This window comes from Chiloscyllium punctatum, chromosome 3 (assembly GCF_047496795.1).
Source record: "Chiloscyllium punctatum isolate Juve2018m chromosome 3, sChiPun1.3, whole genome shotgun sequence".
NCBI lineage: Eukaryota > Metazoa > Chordata > Chondrichthyes > Orectolobiformes > Hemiscylliidae > Chiloscyllium > Chiloscyllium punctatum.
Genome location: NC_092741.1, coordinates 36346754 through 36365778, shown reverse-complemented (window position 1 = coordinate 36365778; position 19025 = coordinate 36346754). Strand labels below are relative to the sequence as shown.

The 19025-nt window shown below is 41.1% G+C and overlaps 1 protein-coding gene and 1 long non-coding RNA gene across 2 annotated transcripts in view; one reads left to right on the top strand and one right to left on the bottom strand.

Moving 5' to 3' along the window:
• LOC140457857 (uncharacterized) overlaps positions 1 to 19025 on the bottom strand; it is a 560696-nt gene that overhangs the window by 23586 nt on the left and 518085 nt on the right. The gene's annotated exons all lie outside the window — the stretch shown is intronic.
• The window catches only part of acoxl (acyl-CoA oxidase-like), a 392592-nt gene that overhangs the window by 340454 nt on the left and 33113 nt on the right, over positions 1 to 19025 (top strand). The window contains exon 18 of the mRNA XM_072551478.1: positions 9894 to 9995. Coding sequence (XP_072407579.1) covers positions 9894 to 9995 — 102 coding nt within the window. The remainder of the gene's footprint in view (positions 1 to 9893; positions 9996 to 19025) is intronic.

Genomic DNA, 19025 nt, shown 5'->3' with positions numbered 1-19025 from the left:
TAGAACAGCATGTTCAATAGCCAACCAGACAGCAGGCTATAATAGACCTGTATTAAAGACCTTGTGATCTAGAGGTGCCTCTAGATCACAACAATTATACTATGGTTGAATTTTACATTCAGTTTGAGGTGGCACAGTGGCTCAGTGGTTAGCACTGCTGTCTCACAGCACCTAGGACCCAGGTTTAATTCTAGGTTTGGACACTGTCTGTGTGGAGTTTGCACATTCTCCCTGTGTCTGTGTGGGTTTTCTCTGAGTACCTTGGTTTCTCCCCACCATCCAGAGATGTGTAGGTTAGGTGGATTGGTCGTGCTAAATTGCAAATAGTATTCAGGGATGTGTAGGCCAGGTGGGTTAGCCATGGGAAATGTGTGGTTATGGAGATAGGGTATGATGTGGACTCACGCGGAATGGCCTGCTTCCACACTGTAGGGATTCTATTCTATGAGAGAAGTTTGGGTTCATTACTAGTATTTTACATGTAATTAAGGTGCAAGTATGAGAGCACAAAAATTGAACTGACTGAAGTGAACTGGCAAATTAGGTTGAGGGTTATGTCAATGGACAGACATTGAAAGAGATGTTTTGGAAGACAGAATAGATGTATTCCACTGAGAAAGAAAAATTCCAAGTGGAGGTCTCACGGTCCATTGGGAGGAAGTGAGGACAATCCATATTTGCCTAATAAAGAAAAAACATATAACTGCAAAAAGACAAACGGCAGTTCAGAACTTTGACCAAATCAGTTTTAAAAATCAAGGAATGACCAAAATGTTAATAAGGAAGAAAAATTAGAGTGTATAAGAAATGTGAAATCAGTTTCTATAGATATTTTAAAAGGAAAAGAGCTAACAAAGTGATCATTGGTGCTCTGGGAAGTGAGTCTGGGGAATTAATAATGGAAAATAGAAGAGGCAGATGAATTGGTCTCCACTGTAGATAATACAAGCAACATTCAAGAATGACTGTTAATACAGGACTCACTTCTATCTTTTGACAGCTGAACACCTTTGATATTCTTCTTGTTAGGTGCCTTGCTTCTCTGTTAGATTGCTTACAGTATGGAAACAGGCCCTTCGGCCCAACAAATCTACACTGACCCGCCGAAGCGCAAGCCACCCAGACCCAGTCCCCTACATTTACCCCTTCACCTAACACTACAGGCAACTTAGCATGGTCAATTCACCTAACCTGCACTTTTTTTGGACTGTGGGACAAGCAGCCGCAGGAAACCCATGCAGACATGGGGAGAATGTGCAAACTCCGCACAGACAGTAGCCTGAGGCTAGGATCGAACCTGGGACCCTGGTGCTGAGGCCGCAGCGCTAACCACTGAGCCACCATGCCGCCTCTACTGTTAATGAACTATAAATCATCCAAAATTAAATGACTTGTATAATTGCCCACGCCAAACCCTGCAACTCATTTCCCATGTTTTCAAGAGAATTGACTCAAATATCCTATTCCTCATGTTGAAATTCTTGTTGTCCCATCCTTGAGACTTATACGCCTGTCCCTGCTTCCCCCCACCCCCACCCTGGACAGCATTTTGTTTCTCCAGTCCATCAGAAGCAATTGCTCCTTCGATGATCCACCACAGCCTTCTGATATACCTTCCCTGCATCTTTCCAAAAAAAAACTGGGCTCTGGTCTTTACTGACACTCTTCTTTCCCCGCTGCACTGCCCTTAAAGCAGACATGAGACATTTCTTTGTAAATGAATGGGTGACATGGTGGCTCAATGGTTAGCACGAATGTCTCACAGCACCAGGGACCTGGGTTCGACTCCAGCCTCGGGTGACTGTCTGTGTGGAGTTTACACGTTCTCCCCGTGTCTGCGTGGGTTTCCTCTGGGTACTCTGGTTTCCTCCCACAGCCCAAAGATGTGTTATTTAGGTAGGGTTGGCCATGTTAAATTGCATGTAATGTCCCAGGATGTGCAGGCTAGGTGGAATACCTATGGTAAATATGGGGTTAGGATGGGATGCTGTTTGGAGGGACTATGCAGACTCAAAGACTGAATGACCTCTTTCCACACTGTAGGAGTTCTGTGAAATGACTGCAAAAATATTGTGAGCTCTTGCTGATAATTCTGTAAGCTACATCTTCCTATGGTGCAGTTGGTCTCAGAAGTTAAACATGAAGGATGGGTATATGAGTAAGAAGGGTTTAGAGGAATATGGGCCAAATGATGGCAAATGGGAGTAGGTCAGACTGGAATGTCTGGTCGATGTGAACATGTTAGACCAAAGGGACTGTTTCCATGCTGCATGACTCTCTGAGTGATCATATATCATGGGAGGCCATTCTCAACTCACTGTTCTTGTGCAGGCTATTTTAAAGCTGTATTCACTTAGATTCACTAGTCACACTCCCCCTTTTATTGTCCCTTAGCACTGCAAACTTTTATTCTTTTGTATATATTCAACTCCCATTGAAAGTAAAATCGAAATCTGCTTATATTTTATAACTTTCTAATACTTATTTCATGATATTAGAATTTAGTTAACTAGATAATAGTTGCTATTTCTTATAGGATTTGCATGCTTTATTGAGATTACTTTTCTAAACTTAAACTGCATAGAACATGTTACTACCACTGACCACAAACTTGCAACCAAAAAGTTTCTGAGGTGATCTGTGACATTTATCTTAGTTGATTAGTATAACCCATTATAGGATGCAGCTTAAAGGGCAAGATAAGGTTCAGTTTTATTTGTAGTTTACAGATGTGAAAACTTGCATAAGGAGGTAGCAACAAGAAAAAACATGTGACGCAGTAAGATATACAACAAAGTTTCTGCTGAATAGATCAACAATAACAGGGAAGAGAAACCAGTACAGATAGCATTATTGGGTTTACAAAGGATATTTGAAAAGGTGCCACGCAAAAGTTTAAATGTTGAGAGTAATATAGTTGGATGGAGGAAGATCTGGTTACTGGACAGGAAGCAAAAAGTGGATAAACAGGGTATTTTCAATTTGGAGGCTGTAGTTCACACAGTGCCACAACATTCAGTATTGAGATTTCAGCTGTTTATAACCTAAGACAAAGTTGCTGAGAGAAACTTTTCTCAGTTTGCTGACAGTAAAAAGTCAAATGGGAAGATAGGCTGTGAGAAGAACACAAAGAGGTGGCAGAGAGATATAAAGAAGTCAGGTATTTGGGCAACAATATGGCCAATGGTGTATAATGTGGGGAAGGATAAGAACTGAAAAGCAGAATATTTTTAAAAGGAATGAAAATTCCAAATGTTGTCGCTCAAAGAAATTTGATTATATAGGTAAAAGGAACACAAAATTAGGAAGGTACTGCCAACAAAGTAGGAAGGCAAATGGATTGGCCAACATTGCAAGGAAATGGGAGTACAGAAATAAAAATAAAATCTTGCTAGAATTGTATAAGGTTTTGGTGAGACCATACCTGGTGTACTTTTGTGCAGTTTTGATCTCCCAAGTATAAGGAAGGTCTGTCAAGTACAGGATAAGGAAGGGTATCATTGCATTGGACATGGTATAGTGAAGGTTCACTAGCTTGGTTTCTGGAATTGAAAAGTTTTCCTATGACATTTAAGAGGCATTTGGATGGATATATGAATAGGAAAGGTTTGGAGGGATATGGGGCCGGGTGCTGGCAGGTGGGACTAGATTGGGTTGGGATATTTGGTCGGCATGGACGGGTTGGACCGAAGGGTCTGTTTCCATGCTGTGACTCTATGTTGAGTAAACAAATGACAGTGACAGGATAGTCACTGAGAGATTGCTCTATTTAGGGAATCCAAAACACGGAATAGTCTCAACATAAGGAATCAATAACATAGGACTGAAGTGAAGGGGAATTTCTTCACTTAATAGGTTGTGAATGTCTCATTGTTGTTCCATATTTCCTCAGAATCCTTAAGTCTGCTTTCCTGCCTTTTCCCTTGATTCCTTACTCATTAAAAATATGTCCAACTCAGTCTTCAATACATAAGCCTCAACTATCTTCTAAACACCTCCCAGAAGTAAGAAAAACAGAAAGCGCTGGAAATACTCAGCAAGCCTGGAAGAACTCAGTAGGTCTCCCACCGTCAATGGAGAAAGAAGCAGAGTTAATGTTTCAAGTTAATATGAATCCTCAATCAGTTTCAATTTCAGATTTCCAGCATCAATAGTGTTTTGCTTTTATCCTTCCAAAAAATGCATATGGTAACATGAACATAAACACATACAAGTTAGAAGAAGCAGCAACTTGTCCCTCAAGCTTGCTCTGCCATTCAATAAGGTTTTAGTTGATCTAATTAGTCCACATTCCCACTTACCTTTAAATTTCTCCTTTAAATAGGTAGCCCTTTGATTTTGAATGGTGAGCCATAACTCTAGATGCTCCCATAAGCAGAAAATCTATCCTATCAAAATCCCCAGGAACTTCCACATTTCAGCCAAGCTCTCTCTTACTGCTCTAAACTCCAGCAGATAGGAGCCTAGCCTGGTATCAGAAGTCAATGCCCTCATTCCAGGTGTGTAACAGATCAGAGAAAGTAAACCTGAAGTAGTGTTCCAGATTTGGCTGTGCTGCAGGACAAGAGTTTGAATATGAGCTGCAGAGTTTTGGCTGAAGTTTGGTTTATGGAGGGTGGCAGAATTGATAACAGTCAGAAGGGTTTTGCGGTAAGCGAGTTGAGTTTAAGGCTGGATTAAGTTTAGTAAACAGCTGGGAGCTGTAATGGAAAGAAGGTGGTGTTAGTATTCTGGAAATGTGAGATGAAATGGGTCAAAGGGCATTAACCTGGAATTTAATGTGTGCAAAGTCAGCTGAACCTAGTTTAGCAAAGTGTAAAGCCACCTGCATGGAATCCCACATTGCAGATATTGAAATTTAAATTCAGTGAAAAACTGGTCTAGCAGTGAAAAACTGTTGGGGCCCTGATACTACCAACAGTTGGTCTAGTAGTAACACTGTCAACTGAGCCAGGAGGCCTGGGTTCAAGTCCCACCTGCTTCACAAGTGTGTTATTATGCACCTGTACAGATTGATTAAAAAAGCTGAAGCCACCTGCATGAGGGCTCTTCTGGTGCAGTTGCAGTGTCTCTCTACCTTTGAGTCAGGAGGCCTGGGTTCAGATCCCATCTGCTCCATAAGTTTGTCATTAGATTAGATTACTTACAGTGTGGAAACAGGCCCTTCGGCCCAACAAGTCCACACCACCCCGCCGAAGCGCAACCCACCCATGCCCCTACATTTACCCCTTACCTAACACTATGGGCAATTTAGCATGGCCAATTCACCTGACCTGCACATCTTTGGACTGTGGGAGGAAACCGGAGCACCCGGAGGAAACCCACGCAGACACGGGGAGAATGTGCAAATTCCACACAGAGAGTCGCCTGAGGCAGGAATTGAACCCGGGTCTCTGGCGCTGTGAGGCAGCAGTGCTAACCACTGTGCCACCATGCCACCCACAATGTCATAATGTCCTATAGTAGATTGATTGGGAAAATATCTAAAACCACCCACACAAAGTTGGCTCATTCCACTCAAAATGCTTGAATTACATTGCCTGGAAACTGTTTAAACTTTCTTTTCAGTATTAGCAGACAGAACAGTCTATTCTTTATCTAAATCTTTGTAGATTAAAAACCAACAAAGTGCTTTGCCCTTGCTGAGTTAGTGTTGTGAATGATGGAGAATATTAAAGGAGGCAAACTGAAGGTAGAATGGGCAGATATATGACAGGTAAAATTTGTTGCCCAAAATTGTGAAGTGATATGTTTGTTATGAAGAATTGGGAGATGCCATATAAAGGTCATAATTCTAAATGGGGTGAAGGGTCTTGAGATAGATGCACGCATTAAGGGTTGCAGGACATTTTGAAAGTGTTTCATTAAAGCAGGCATCAGATCTTTTGAAATAGGGACAGAGTGTATCAAAGCAAAAAGAGTTATGATAAACATGTTTAAACCATGGGATTACATTCCAATGGGACACTATGCCCAGTTCTGTGCATCACATTTCAGGAAAGATGCAAAGGCATTAGAGAGGATGTGAAAGATATTCATGAGAATGGTTTCAAGGATGAGGATTTTCAATGTGATAGATAGATTGGACAATGTGGTGTTATTTTCCTTGAGGAAGAGGAGGCTGAGAGGAGATTTGACAAAGGTTTTCAAAATAGTGAGGGATCTGGACAGAGTATTTAATGAGAAATTGTTTGAGAAGATGAGGATATCTGTTAAAATGCTGGAAAAAGCAGCAATGATAATGTTGAGGACAAAGCTTTTTTTTTGCTGCAAGTGGACAGGATCTGGAATTCACTGCCTGGATCATCTTGAGGCCATGCTCAATCATTGATTTCAAAACAGAATGGGATCATTAGCCAAAAAAGAAGCATTTTCAAGGCTATGGGGAAAAGTCATCGGAGTGGCACTGAGTGAATTGTTCTTGAGAGAGCCTGACCAGACAAATGATCACCTCCTGTGTTGTAAACATTCTATGATTGTATGCGCTGACTTCAATTGGTCCAGCAATAATATGACTTTAGTTCAATCTCTGAGATCCTGGCAGGACCTTGTCGGAGAATGTTATCAGGCTGTAATAAACTGTTGGTAGTATCAGGGCCCCAACAGAATCCAATCCTTCCTTCAGTAGTCACAAGGATACACTCTACTAGCTGAGCAATCTTTTCAGAGACACCAAGGCAAATTATTGTGTTCCCGCCACCCAAGGGCAATGATAAGTTCTGCCTGTGCAGACAAGATGTCAAAAATCAGTCCTTTACACTGTCACTGCTTCAATTTTAAAAACTACACCCCAGTCCAACACCGGCATCTCCAAATCATGCTTCAGTTTGGATTCTATGAGACTGGTGTGTTAGCCAAGCCCTAGTCCTATGCCAGAAACAGACCCAGAGTCCATAAATCTGCCTCTGTATAAGAGGGTCTTGATTTACTCATAGTAATCTCTGTAATTTAAATGAAAATAGCATCCATACAAAAGCAACTCTATTTTGTGAGAGTTAACTACTTGATAGATAAAGTCATTATGCCCTCAGAAGAGTCATTGTCACTCTTGTGAATGGTAACTTTGTAATTTAAATAACCAATTAACACTTCCTTGTTCACTGAGCAGTACAATCTAGCCCTTACTGATCTGTTTCTGAAAGTGGTTGAGAAGTACATCCAATGCATCAATACATTCTATAGTATATACTGTGCAAGTTGTAAATGTGAGAGCAAGGATATATAAGGCCAATGTTTGGGGAAGACCCAGTGAAGACTGGTGTGGACAGAGATGGCAGCTTATAAATAGGCCCATTTGTGCAAGTGAAAACTGATTGCAAATGTTAGCGAAGTAAATAACAGATCCAAAAACTTAATTACACAGATGTCTGCAACATTAATTGTTTTTTTTCTGTTGCTGTATTTAATATCTTTTCCTCCATTGCATGGAGTTTGATAGGTTCTGCATCCAGGTAATGACTCTTCCATCTTGTATAAACATAGACATGATTGTTGGGAAAAAATTTTGTACAGATAGTTCTTCTGTGACGGTTGCATTCTTGTGTGACCCCGCCACCATATAAAAATCGCAAAATAAAAATAGCACTTAAAGTTTTAAAGTTCCCACTTTAGAAACAGCATCCCATCTTCATCAATCGCATTACAACCAATTCATGTTGATGAAATGCACATTAGAGCAGAATGACCTGTATTTTGACTCAAATCCACACAATTTCCAGGAGTGGGTTTGGGAGGAGGTGATCATTGGATATCAATCATAACCATGAGCCATAGCTAATTTTCCTTATTCCCTAAAGAGATTCCTCACAACACTCCAGATGGGTTCAGCTAACTCAACACTGACCTGGGATCGGTAGACTCAATGTACATCTGGGCTTTACTAACTGAGCCATCATAGGGGTAGGATCTGCAACAACCAGAAATGGTAAGTGGAAAATCCATCCAAAGGTTCAAAAAGTGTAGTGCTGGAAAAGCACAGCAAGTTAGGCAGTATCCGAGGAGCAGGAGAGTCGATATTTCAGGAATAAGCCCTTCATCAGGAACCCATCCAAAACATCCCTATCATCACTGAAGCCAATTTGATTCACTCCATGCAATGTGTTGAAATTAGATTTCCAAATGTCATGTTTAGTGATCATTCATCAAGAAGCAGTTAAGTGCTTCTGAGTACAGTGATAAATGTGGACTTGGAGTCAACCAACTTTACTCCATTTTGCATCTCGATACCTCTGCTCCACCATCTGTACTGGAGTTTTCAACCTTTTGAGTTCCTTTCAGAATTCTCCCTTCATCATCAAGGCTGCTCTCAAACTAAAAGAGTGTCCCAGCTGCAGTGTTTCAGTTTAAGTATAACTCTGCCGAGTGCGGCTATTTCAGAAAAGCTCAACTCTGGAACCAAATCGACAAAGTTGCCCAGATATGCCCTGTTCAAAAAGGGAAAAACTTCCAATCTAGACAATTACCACCACATAAATTGACTGTCTGTTAGTAGAAAATGATGGAGAATATTTAACAATGCTCACTTAGTGTTCAGTCAGGCCTTTTTGGCTCAGAGCTCATCACACTTATAGACCAAATGTGGATAAAATGCTGAAATCCAGAGATAAGGTGACAGTGACTGTACATGACATCAAGACACAACCTGGCCAAATGCAACGTTAAGGACCCATAGCAAAATTTAAATCATTGGAATCAGGAGGAAAGCTCTCCTCTATTTGAAGTCATACCTAACACAAAGGAAGATGGTTGTGTCTTTTGGAGGTCAATCATCTCAGCCCCTGAAGACTTCTATGGGTTTTCCTCAGGATAGATTTTGAAGCCATCTTCAGCTGGTTCATCAATGACCTCTCTTCCAACAAGATCAGGAGTGAAGATATTCACTGACATTTGAAAAGTGTTCACCTCCATACACAATTCCTTCACTGCCATTGAGTCAGAATCCTAGAACTCCCTAACACTACTTTTAAGAGTGTTAAACGTGAACACAGTCTGCAGTGTTCAAGAGTACACCTACACCTTCTATTGGGCAATTAGGGATATGAGGTGAATGCTTGTTACTAATGAATGGAGGAAAGAAAACTTAAACAATTAGAGACTGAACGCGTGATCCAGGCAAGCACGTGAGGAAGTGTTGCATGTTTGTCAGTGCGTTCGTGTGGGTGAAAATTTAAACTGAAGCACAGTTGCCTTTTTCAGGTATATGTAGAACCCATGCTTAGAGGAAGAAATAGGAAGATCTCCAAATGTCCTGTTCAGTAATCATTCACCAACCAGTATTACAAATAATAAACATATTATCTTGTACTTATCACATCGCTCGTTATGAGACCACTGCTTGAGTAAATGGCTCCTATATTCCCGATATTACAGTAGCACAACACTTAAAAAGAATTACATTGAAATTAAAGTCCTGAGGTAGCATGATGTGGCAGAAGTTATAAATTAATGCAAGTTCTTTCTTTAAGCAAGTAAATGCCAGGTGCCAGACAAGTTGACTTGTCATGGACCACAGAGAAATGTACATGTCTGGTTAGATTTGTCAGGGGTACACTGAGGGTTAAGAATGAGTGGTCCATATGAATGGTTGCCTGCCTTTTATCTTAATGCTGCAACAGTCCATAATACAAAGGTATCTATAAAAGGGACAATTACACTTGCAAGGCAAGGCACTAATCAACTCCTATACTTGTGTTTTTATTTGATAAAGTTCAGGAGAAGCAGTGAGTCAATCAGTGTGTTTCTGAGATTGTTAGTTTCACAAAATGATGCAGCCTGCTGCTATCAAGGTTTCCTGGTGTGGTCAGATTGTTTATCAAAAATAGCATTACCTCAATGTCATAAAAGCTTGTTTCCAAGTGGCAATTTTGTGTTTATTTATTTGTTTTTCATTACAGTTTTGCCTTTTGCATGGAACTAACCTCCTTTACCAAGAAAGAGCTTGGTATCTAGAACACAAATATCTCACACCAGCAACAAGCGTGCAGATAAGGAACCAGGTGAGTCTTTGTCTAGTCATAGTGCCTTTCATAACAGAAAACCCAGCAATGCTGTTCAAAACACATTCAAAATACTGTATATTGAAGCAATGAGGAAGGGCGGAGTGGGGGTTAGATTTTAATTTACCTCAGAGGAATCCGAAACTAGGCATAATTCAATGATTGCAGCGAATTAAGTACCATCTTCTCCAGGGCAATTAGGGATGGGCAACAAATGCTGGACCCACCAGTGATGCTCACATCCCATGAAAGAATAAAAAAGAGCTCCCAATGACATTGTTCAGGGGAATGTCATAATACACAAGCCTCTCCATATAGGGAACCACAGAGTAACACCTTAATACCACTGCATGCAAGATCAGATCGATCCTTTTAAACTAGGTACCTAGACTACCTTGGTCTTTGAGGGCTCAGTTATCCACGCGATAGGCCAGGGAAGGAGTTTATGCAGAAGTAAGTTCAGAACCAAATCAATCAGGGGGATTAAGTGGGAGAGCAGAGCAACTAACAATCACATCCATATGTTTAAGGTAAGAGGGGAAAGGTTTAAGAAGGACCTGAGGAGTAACTTTTTTACACAGACAGTGGTGTGTGTATAGAATGAGCTGCCGGAGGAAGTGGTGGAGGCTAATACAATTACAACGTTTAAAAGGCATCTGGATTGGTACATGAATAGGAAAGGTTTTGAGGGATATGGGCCAAATGGTACTTGATAAATTTAGGACATCTGGTCAGCGTGGACAAGTTGGACCAAAGGATCTGTTTCAGTACTGTTATGACTGTATGAGGAATTGGGCTTACAGTATAGGCAGATAAAATGACCATGTTGATTCCTGCTTGCTATTATTTTAACTGGACTATTCTGTTTTATTTTGGTGCTCTTACGATAGACAATCTGGTTGTAAAATATAAAGGATACCTCTCCTTGGAGGGGACGAGGAAGGGTTGGGATGTGGATGAAGCCTTGAGTGCAAAGGAGGACAAAGTAGTGCTGTTAAAACCCTTGGAGGCAGAGGTGGGAGTGGGGTGCAAGATAGCGTGCTGGTAATGTCCTGAGAATTCACCTGGGTAGGGGGTTGGGGTGTGGGACTCTGCGACCCACACTTGACTTTAATGCTGCTTTGCGCCGGCTTCAGTGCACCATTGTACATCCCTGATAACAAGTAGCACCCAGCATGTGCAAATGTAGGGCCAAATGCTCATGAAGAAATCTGGGACAAAACAATCCCAGGAAGGCCTGACTCAGGAAACAGGACAAAAAATGCCAAATTACTGGACAGTCCCAGAAAATCCAGGGTGGTTGGACAGTCCCAGAAAATCCAAGGTGTCTGCCTGACCTAGTAGGTTGGTAAAACTGCCATGAGGGCTCCAATTGTGTGTTAACTCTATACTGAGTGAGTGAGAAGAGGAGACACTCTAAGTTAAATATTAGGAACTTTTCTCTGTGGTGCTCAGCAGGTGCTGGAAAGCACCTCTTGCATACAAAGAAAGCCTGTGCCTCTACTGGTCAGGCTGTTCCACATGCCAACTGTAAAGTAGTATCAAACACCAACTACTCCACTCTCTCTTCTCTCCCCCTTGCAGCCACCACTTACTCTGTTGTGACAGGGCCTGAGAAACTTGACCAGCCCAAAGTCTGCCACACCTGCCTCACCTGTGCCCTAACATGATGACAAAATGTTCAGCAGATACTGAGCAAGTTGGGCAGTATCTGTGGTGAGAGGAAGAGAGCTAATGTTTCAGGTCATTAACCTCTCATCGCATTGAAAACATTAACTTTGTTCCTCTCTGTCCAATCTACTGATAATTTTCAGAACGTTTACTTTTAATTTCAGATTTCCAGCATCTACAGTACTTTGCTTTTGCTTCATAAAATTATGATGTTGGATGTGATTGTTAGTTGCTCTGCTCTCCCACTTAATCCCCCTGATTGATTTGGTTCTGAACTTAGTTCTGCATAAACTCCTTCCTGGCCTATCGCGTGGATAACTGAGCCCTCAAAGACCAAGGTAGTCTAGGTACCTAGTTTAAAAGGATCTATCTGATCTTGCATGCAGTGGTATTAAGGTGTTACTCTGTGGTTCCCTATGTGGAGAGGCTTGTGTATTATGACATTCCCCTGAACAATGTCATTGGGAGCTCTTTTTTATTCTTTCATGGGATGTGAGCATCACTGGTGGGTCCAGCATTTGTTGCCCATCCCTAATTGCCCTGGAGAAGATGGTACTTAATTTGCTGCAATCATTGAATTATAGGTACACCCATATTGCTGTTAGGAAAGGAATTCCCAGGATTTTGACCTACTGAATTTGAAGGAACAGTGACACACTTCCAAGTCATGATGGTATGTGGCTTGGAGGGAAGTTTACAGGTAATGATGTTCCCATGTATCTGCTATCCTTGACCTCCTAAGTGGTAGAGGTCACGGATTTGGTGAGTTTGCTGCTGTGAATCTTGTTGGTGGTACATACTGCTGCACTGTTTGTCTTGGTGAAGGGAGCGAATGTTTAAGGTGCTGGAATGGGGTGCCGGTCAAGCTTTGTTCTGGATGTTGTTGAGACTTGCTGTGACCACCCCTAGTGAGAAAATCAGCAAAGTGTGGGAGAGGTGTCAGACAAAGTGTAGTCCAAAACATCTTTGACGACAGAGCAGGTGAGGAAAGATGCTGCCTCTCAACAATTGAGAGGAGACCAACTGTGTTAAGATAGTGTGGGTCATCATGTTTGATGTGGACCACCAGCCCTTTAAGATTGTGCAGACAATGATGACGTTCAATGTTGAACAAAGTCACAAGTAAGTTTCTACCAGGGTGCATTTGCCAAGTCCTGTGGCAGGAAAGAACTGGGGACCAGGCTATGAACTTGGAAGTCAGGAATCTGCAGATAGGTGACAGATGTGTGGACATCTCTGTTGGGACACGAGGTTCTTTTACAGCAGCATCTGTGACAGAGCAGTTGTCTCCAGCCTAACCTCTACTCACTCCAAAAGGCTAGAAAAGGTACCTAACAAGACAATGTCTCACTTTCTCATGGTTGGTGAACCACATCCTGCAGGATCAACCTATTCATGGTCAAATAAATAAACTTTAAATGCTGTGACTTGGTATTTTTGAATAGTCATGGTCTTGTCAAAAACAAGTTAGGGCTAAAGGAATCAAAGGCTGTTGCCACATTCCTGTACTGCAGTGAGGTCGAGACTGTAACAATGACAGATAAGAGCGTTCGAGAAATTCCTTCTATGCAGGTAGACCATTGACAAATGCAACTGCCCTTCCTGAAGCAAGCTTCAAAAACATTCAGAAGTCCTACAATTTCAACTTTGATGAGTTGGATCACTGCATCTGGGAAGCTACTAGATCCTGTTTCCTCAACTCTTGAATGACTAAAGTTCCAGTGTATGACCAAGAAAATGCTTCATAGATGGTCTGAAGCTCTCCATGAAATGCAGTGGCATTGACTATATGAATGGGAAAGCTTGCTACCAGTAGTGACAATTTGTCCATCAAACTATTTCCATGTTTTGATTCACAATGTCTCAATAATGAGAAGAGCAGTTGCAGAGAAGGAAAGAAAAGAAAATATATCCTCCAGATCCTACTACCTCAAGGGATGTACTGCCTCACGTGCTCAAAGATCTGTCAGTCAAGAATCAATCTTTTAGTCCCATAAGATTTGTGACAGAAACTCATGGCACTTTGTAAATGTCATCCTATATGTCATCCTTGAACTGACAGACACCCATCACTCATTAAGGTGCTACGATTGATCACAGCAGCATTGAATTAGAAGAGGAAAATGAGCTGATCTTCACATGCTCATGACCCTAGCTGGAAGTGCGCAGGTTTTGAGATTGTTTACTGTACCCCCGCACAGTAGCATCATATCATGGCCTGCTGACAAAGGGTACAGAAAAGATTTACAAAGATGTTGCCAGGGTTGGAGGATTTGAGCTACAGGGAGAGGTTGAATAGAGGCTGTTTTCCCTGGAGCGTCGGAGGCTGAGGGGTGACCTTGTAGAGGTTTATAAAATCATGAGGGGGCTCCAGAACTAGAGGGCATAGGTTTAGGATGAGAGGGGCAAAGATATAAAAGAGATTTAAGGGGCAACTTTTTCACGCAGAGGGAGATGCGTATATGGAATGGGCTGCTGGAGGAAGTGGTGGAGGCTGGTACAATTGCAACATTTAAAAGGCATCTGGATGGGTATATGAGTAGGAAGGGTTTGGATGGGCTGGGTGCTGGCAGGTGGGACTAGATTGGGTTGGGATATCTGGTCAGCATGGACGGGTTGGACCAAAGGGTCTGTTTCTGTGCTGTACATCTCTGTGACTCAATGCAAAGCTCAGGAATAATGGCTGTTTGGGCAAAGATTTGATACTTCCAGAGGAAGGTTTGTAGGTCCAGACATGGAAATGGACGGTTTTGTTCAAATGTGTTAAAGTAGTAAATGGTGAAGAACTCTGACTTTCTGTCTTGGCCCTGTAACCTGTGTGCATATTTGAAGGACGGATCATTCTTACAACAGCGTTTTATGTTTTGTCACTGTTGTCAGTGAACATTCTCTGGTAATGAGAAGCTTCCTTTAGGAAGAAAATTCTAAGCACAAATCTTGTGTGGCATACATTGATCTTTTAATTCTGGGATCTGGCTCCAAATGGTTAATGCTGTTAAATACAAACCTTGCAATATGAATAAATGTAGACCAGCAGACTGAGAATGAGGTGAAATGCTAGAGGTGATGCCTTCTTCCCTGCTTAGTTCGCTTGTGTGTTTTGAGTATGGGCCAAGGCAACAAATGCAAACATGCTGTTTTACTGTGGAAAGCATCAAAGCTGAACCGGATGTAGTTTTCATCTGCCCATTCACGGTGCATATATTTTCCAGCAGGGATATTTCAGTGTTCTCAAGGAATTGTTACTCCCTTAGAATGATTTCTTCCTCACATGTCAAAGGATCCTGAATCCAATTGTAGCATAGCAGCTACCTTGCCAGATAAGATCAAGCAAACGAGCAGTATGCAGTGATTCAAACAAGTCCGTGTGGCTAAGTGACGTAACAGCCTGATGCATTTCCCCCCTGAAACAAAAGCAATGCCCTACCTTGGAATGCAGTTAAAAATAAATACATTGACAAGAAATATTGCAGAAATGGAAAAGAGGTACTGCTAATATTTTGAAAACAAGCTGTGGTCAGTGATCACTAAGTTATCTTTTCTGAGTAATATCGAATCTAAGTTTATTTCCTAAAATGTATCTATGCCAAAATGACTGAGAATGTGTGTGTGACTGTCTCACAAACAAGTTGCATTCATCTCAGTAGTGAGAAACTCATGTTAATTTAGATGCGTATACTCTCTTGAGTTAGATCAGATTTATTATTAATGAACATAAATTCTGTTTCAAACAATTATCAGCTCTCTGTTAAGTATATATTTTTAAAGTCATTGCATATATTACTTGTCATTTTTTGATTTTATGTTCCTGCTTGTGCGACTTGCCCAATTGGAACCTCTTTTGGAAGTTTGCCATACACTATGCATAGTTTACTAACTATTGAGTTTAGTTCTCAGAATATTCTGCTTGAATTTCCTATATGTGCTGTCATGGGACAGGCTTGACACCAGGAGACTGATGTCTTTTACCAGTAAGAAGTAAACTTCTCGCCCTCTTACGCAATAAAATGAAATGACCACCGCAAAGCAGTTTAAACGTTGGAATTTCCAAAGCTCCCTAATGGCAACAGATTGGAAAAATTCCAACTTCAGTTGCCACTCTGAGTCAGCAGTTAACTGGGGCAGCTGGTGAGGTTGATACTTTACCTCGGTGTATTGAGTTAGAAAAAAAGAGAGAAAAAAACCTGGTGAAAACAAAACCTCCAGAGCAACCCCCTTACCCCACAGAGGCAATGGCAGTTAGTGATATTGAACTGAGTTGTGATTCCCCTTCCCTTGTGGTTGACTATCCTGTCAGGGTTCTCACCCAGATTGGATGCCAGAGAGTATTGCGACTATTCTGTCACCACATCAGGAGAGGAAGGGATAGAAGAAAATTTGGTAGGTTTATTTACAAGAGAAGTTTACTGGCTGTTTACTTAATTTGTTGCTTCCCTCTTGAAAACTTATCTGCATCTCCATTTTTTTCGTCTGAAATCAAAACAGAGAGATATTTTCATTTTTAAATGCAAAAAGAAACTGTGAGAAAATTCTGTATTGACTACTGTATCTGATTACCAAATTTCTGCTTTAATTTGATATTAAAAGTAATATTGATCCAATATTTGGAGTGGGGGCAGAACAAAGATGTAGGAGCTACAGCTTAGCTTATTGTTGATGTACCCTCTCCCAGCATTGTGTCACTATGATAGAGGAAACCCAGCCACGGGTTCTTCCTCCTGATCAATATCCAGAAACCCGCTCTGGAAAGTTTGTGCTCGGTAACAGGGTCAAACTCAGCTACAATGCCCCCTACAGTTCAGTAGCCTGGCAACATCATTGTCCAGGCTAACATGCACCAAGTGATTATGAATTTTAATTGTTTCTGCCTTCAGAATTATATTGCAGTATCAGTGACTATCTGTTGGAGAACTACCTCAATTCTGATGTGAGGACATTACGTACTATCTTTTGTTTCATTCTTTCATAGAATGAGTGTGTTACTGGCAAAGGCAGGCACTTGTTCATTAAATTTCACAGAAAATTACTTGTTGAAATCTGGTCAAGATAACACAGAGAGTGTATTCCTGGTTCTCTAGTCTACATCCCATGCACCTGCTCTGTCTGAGCTGACGTGTGACACATTGCCATCGTAATTTGAGATCTACACTCTTGCAAGTGAATAGCAATAGGCTTTATTGAACATAACATTATACAAAGGATAGTAAGAGAGAACATCTTACTTAGGAGCCTTGAACTGTAAGTATCTGTTTTGAGTGATCTAATGTCGCTTTGACATAGCTCATTTTTGAGCATGTTTGGTAGTTATACTTGAAATAAAGGTACGATTCCTTTTAATCTACACCTTTCCCTGAATTCATTAGCAGTACCCCTTTTAACTATTAATATTTAACTAAGAACATTTAACACTTCACCCTCTGCATCTTATACCCGATAAGTGTCTCATATTTGAGGGACTAATCTCCAAATGCATTCTCAATTCTCTTAGAAGTCATGCAGGACATATGCCCTCCCTTGTCATTTCTGTAAAGGGTGAAAATGTTAGTGGTGACATTCCCTCTACAGCCTCAGTGAGGATCTGTGCATTGCAATTGGTGCTGATGCCATTTGGCAGCATTGACTGCACATGAACCTTGAACCATGCAGACAAAAATGAAATTAGCAGGAGCACTAATTGGTGAAATGGTGTGACAACTCCTGATGACTCACAAATACACTTGAATACAGCATCAGTTAAGACCAATGAAAGAAAACCTGAATGACAAGATTGTTGTTGAGTCTTAGAGTCATACAGCACAGAAACAGACCCTTCAGTCCAATTCATCCATGCCGACCATGTTTCCCAAACTAAACTAGAACCGTTTGATCCATATTCCCTCTAAACCTTTCCTATTCATGTTCCTGTCCAAATGTCTTTTAAATGGTGTACCTGTACTTGCATCTACCACTTTGTCTAGCAGTTCATTCTATATATGAACCACCCTGTGTGACAAAGTTGCTTCGAGTTCCCTTTTGAATCTTTCTCCTCGCATCTTACAATTATGCCACCTGGTTTTGAATGCCCCAGTCGAGGGAAATGACCCTTACTAGTCATATTATCTATGCTCCTAATGTTTTTATACACCTCTATAAGGTTACTTCTTACCTCTTACACTCCATTGAAAGAAGTTCCTGCCTCTCCATATAATTCAAATCCTCCAATCCTGGTAACCTCCTTGTAAATTGTTTCTGCAATATCTCCAATTTAATAATATCCTTTCTATACAAGAGTCGAAAAGTGTGATGCTGGAAAAGCACAGCAGGTCAGGCACCATCTGAGGAGCAGTAGAATCGACATTTCGGGCATAAGCCTTTCATCAGGAATTTCTATAGCAGGGCAACCAGAACTGTACATAGTACACCAGAAGTAGCCTCGACTATCCTGTACAACCGCAAAATGGCCTCTCAACTCCTGAAATCAATGGCCTGAGCAATCCTAAGACTGGCGAAAAATACTGACTCCCCATATCTCATCCCACTACTTCTATCGCACCCAATCCCCTCATCCCAGTCTATTTCCAGCACATTGACTGGTTCCAGTTCTCTGCCTGATTGCCAGTCAAACAGCCAATTTTCCTCCCATCTTCAACGTTTTCAGGATCCATAAACATGAATTTTTTAACAAATGTTCAAGTTCTGTTCTAATTTTCTCTAACCATTCATAGCAACATATGGATAATGTTTTACATCTGGTGATATCTGGACCATCCTGACACTGGCTGTGAACTATCAAATCTGCCTGTGATAATGATCTGTGGCAGAGCAAAACTGCTAATACTCATGGTTTAAAAAAAAGTTAAAATTAGAGGTCACCCTTTTTAGACAGATAAGGAGATTTTTGTTGGCTTCAGCAGGTTGGGACCTTGACTCAGAAGGCAGTGGAGGTGGTGTCATCGAATATTTTTAAGACAGAGGTGGATAGATTTTTGTTAAGCAATGGAATCAAAGGTTACTGAGGACAGATGAGAATGGGAAGTTTGAAAGACAGACAGATCGACCGTGATCTTATTAAATGGCAGAGCAGGCTAAGGGCTCCTACTTCCTAAATAGGCTCAAAGATGAAGAATAATAATATGCACTAAGTCATACAAAATGCTTTTTCCAAACTCTACTGCACTGTGAACCAACACTTAGAAGACAATAGAAAAATAAATGGGAGGGATGCAAATGACAGTGCAACACATGTAAACATAAACTGTTTCCATTTTGCTACTGGTATGTTTGTCCTAATATTGACATATTGCAGGACTCCTCTGAATTAAAAGTCCAATGATGGCCATGAAACCATTGCTCATTGTCGTTAAAAAACTCATTTTCTTC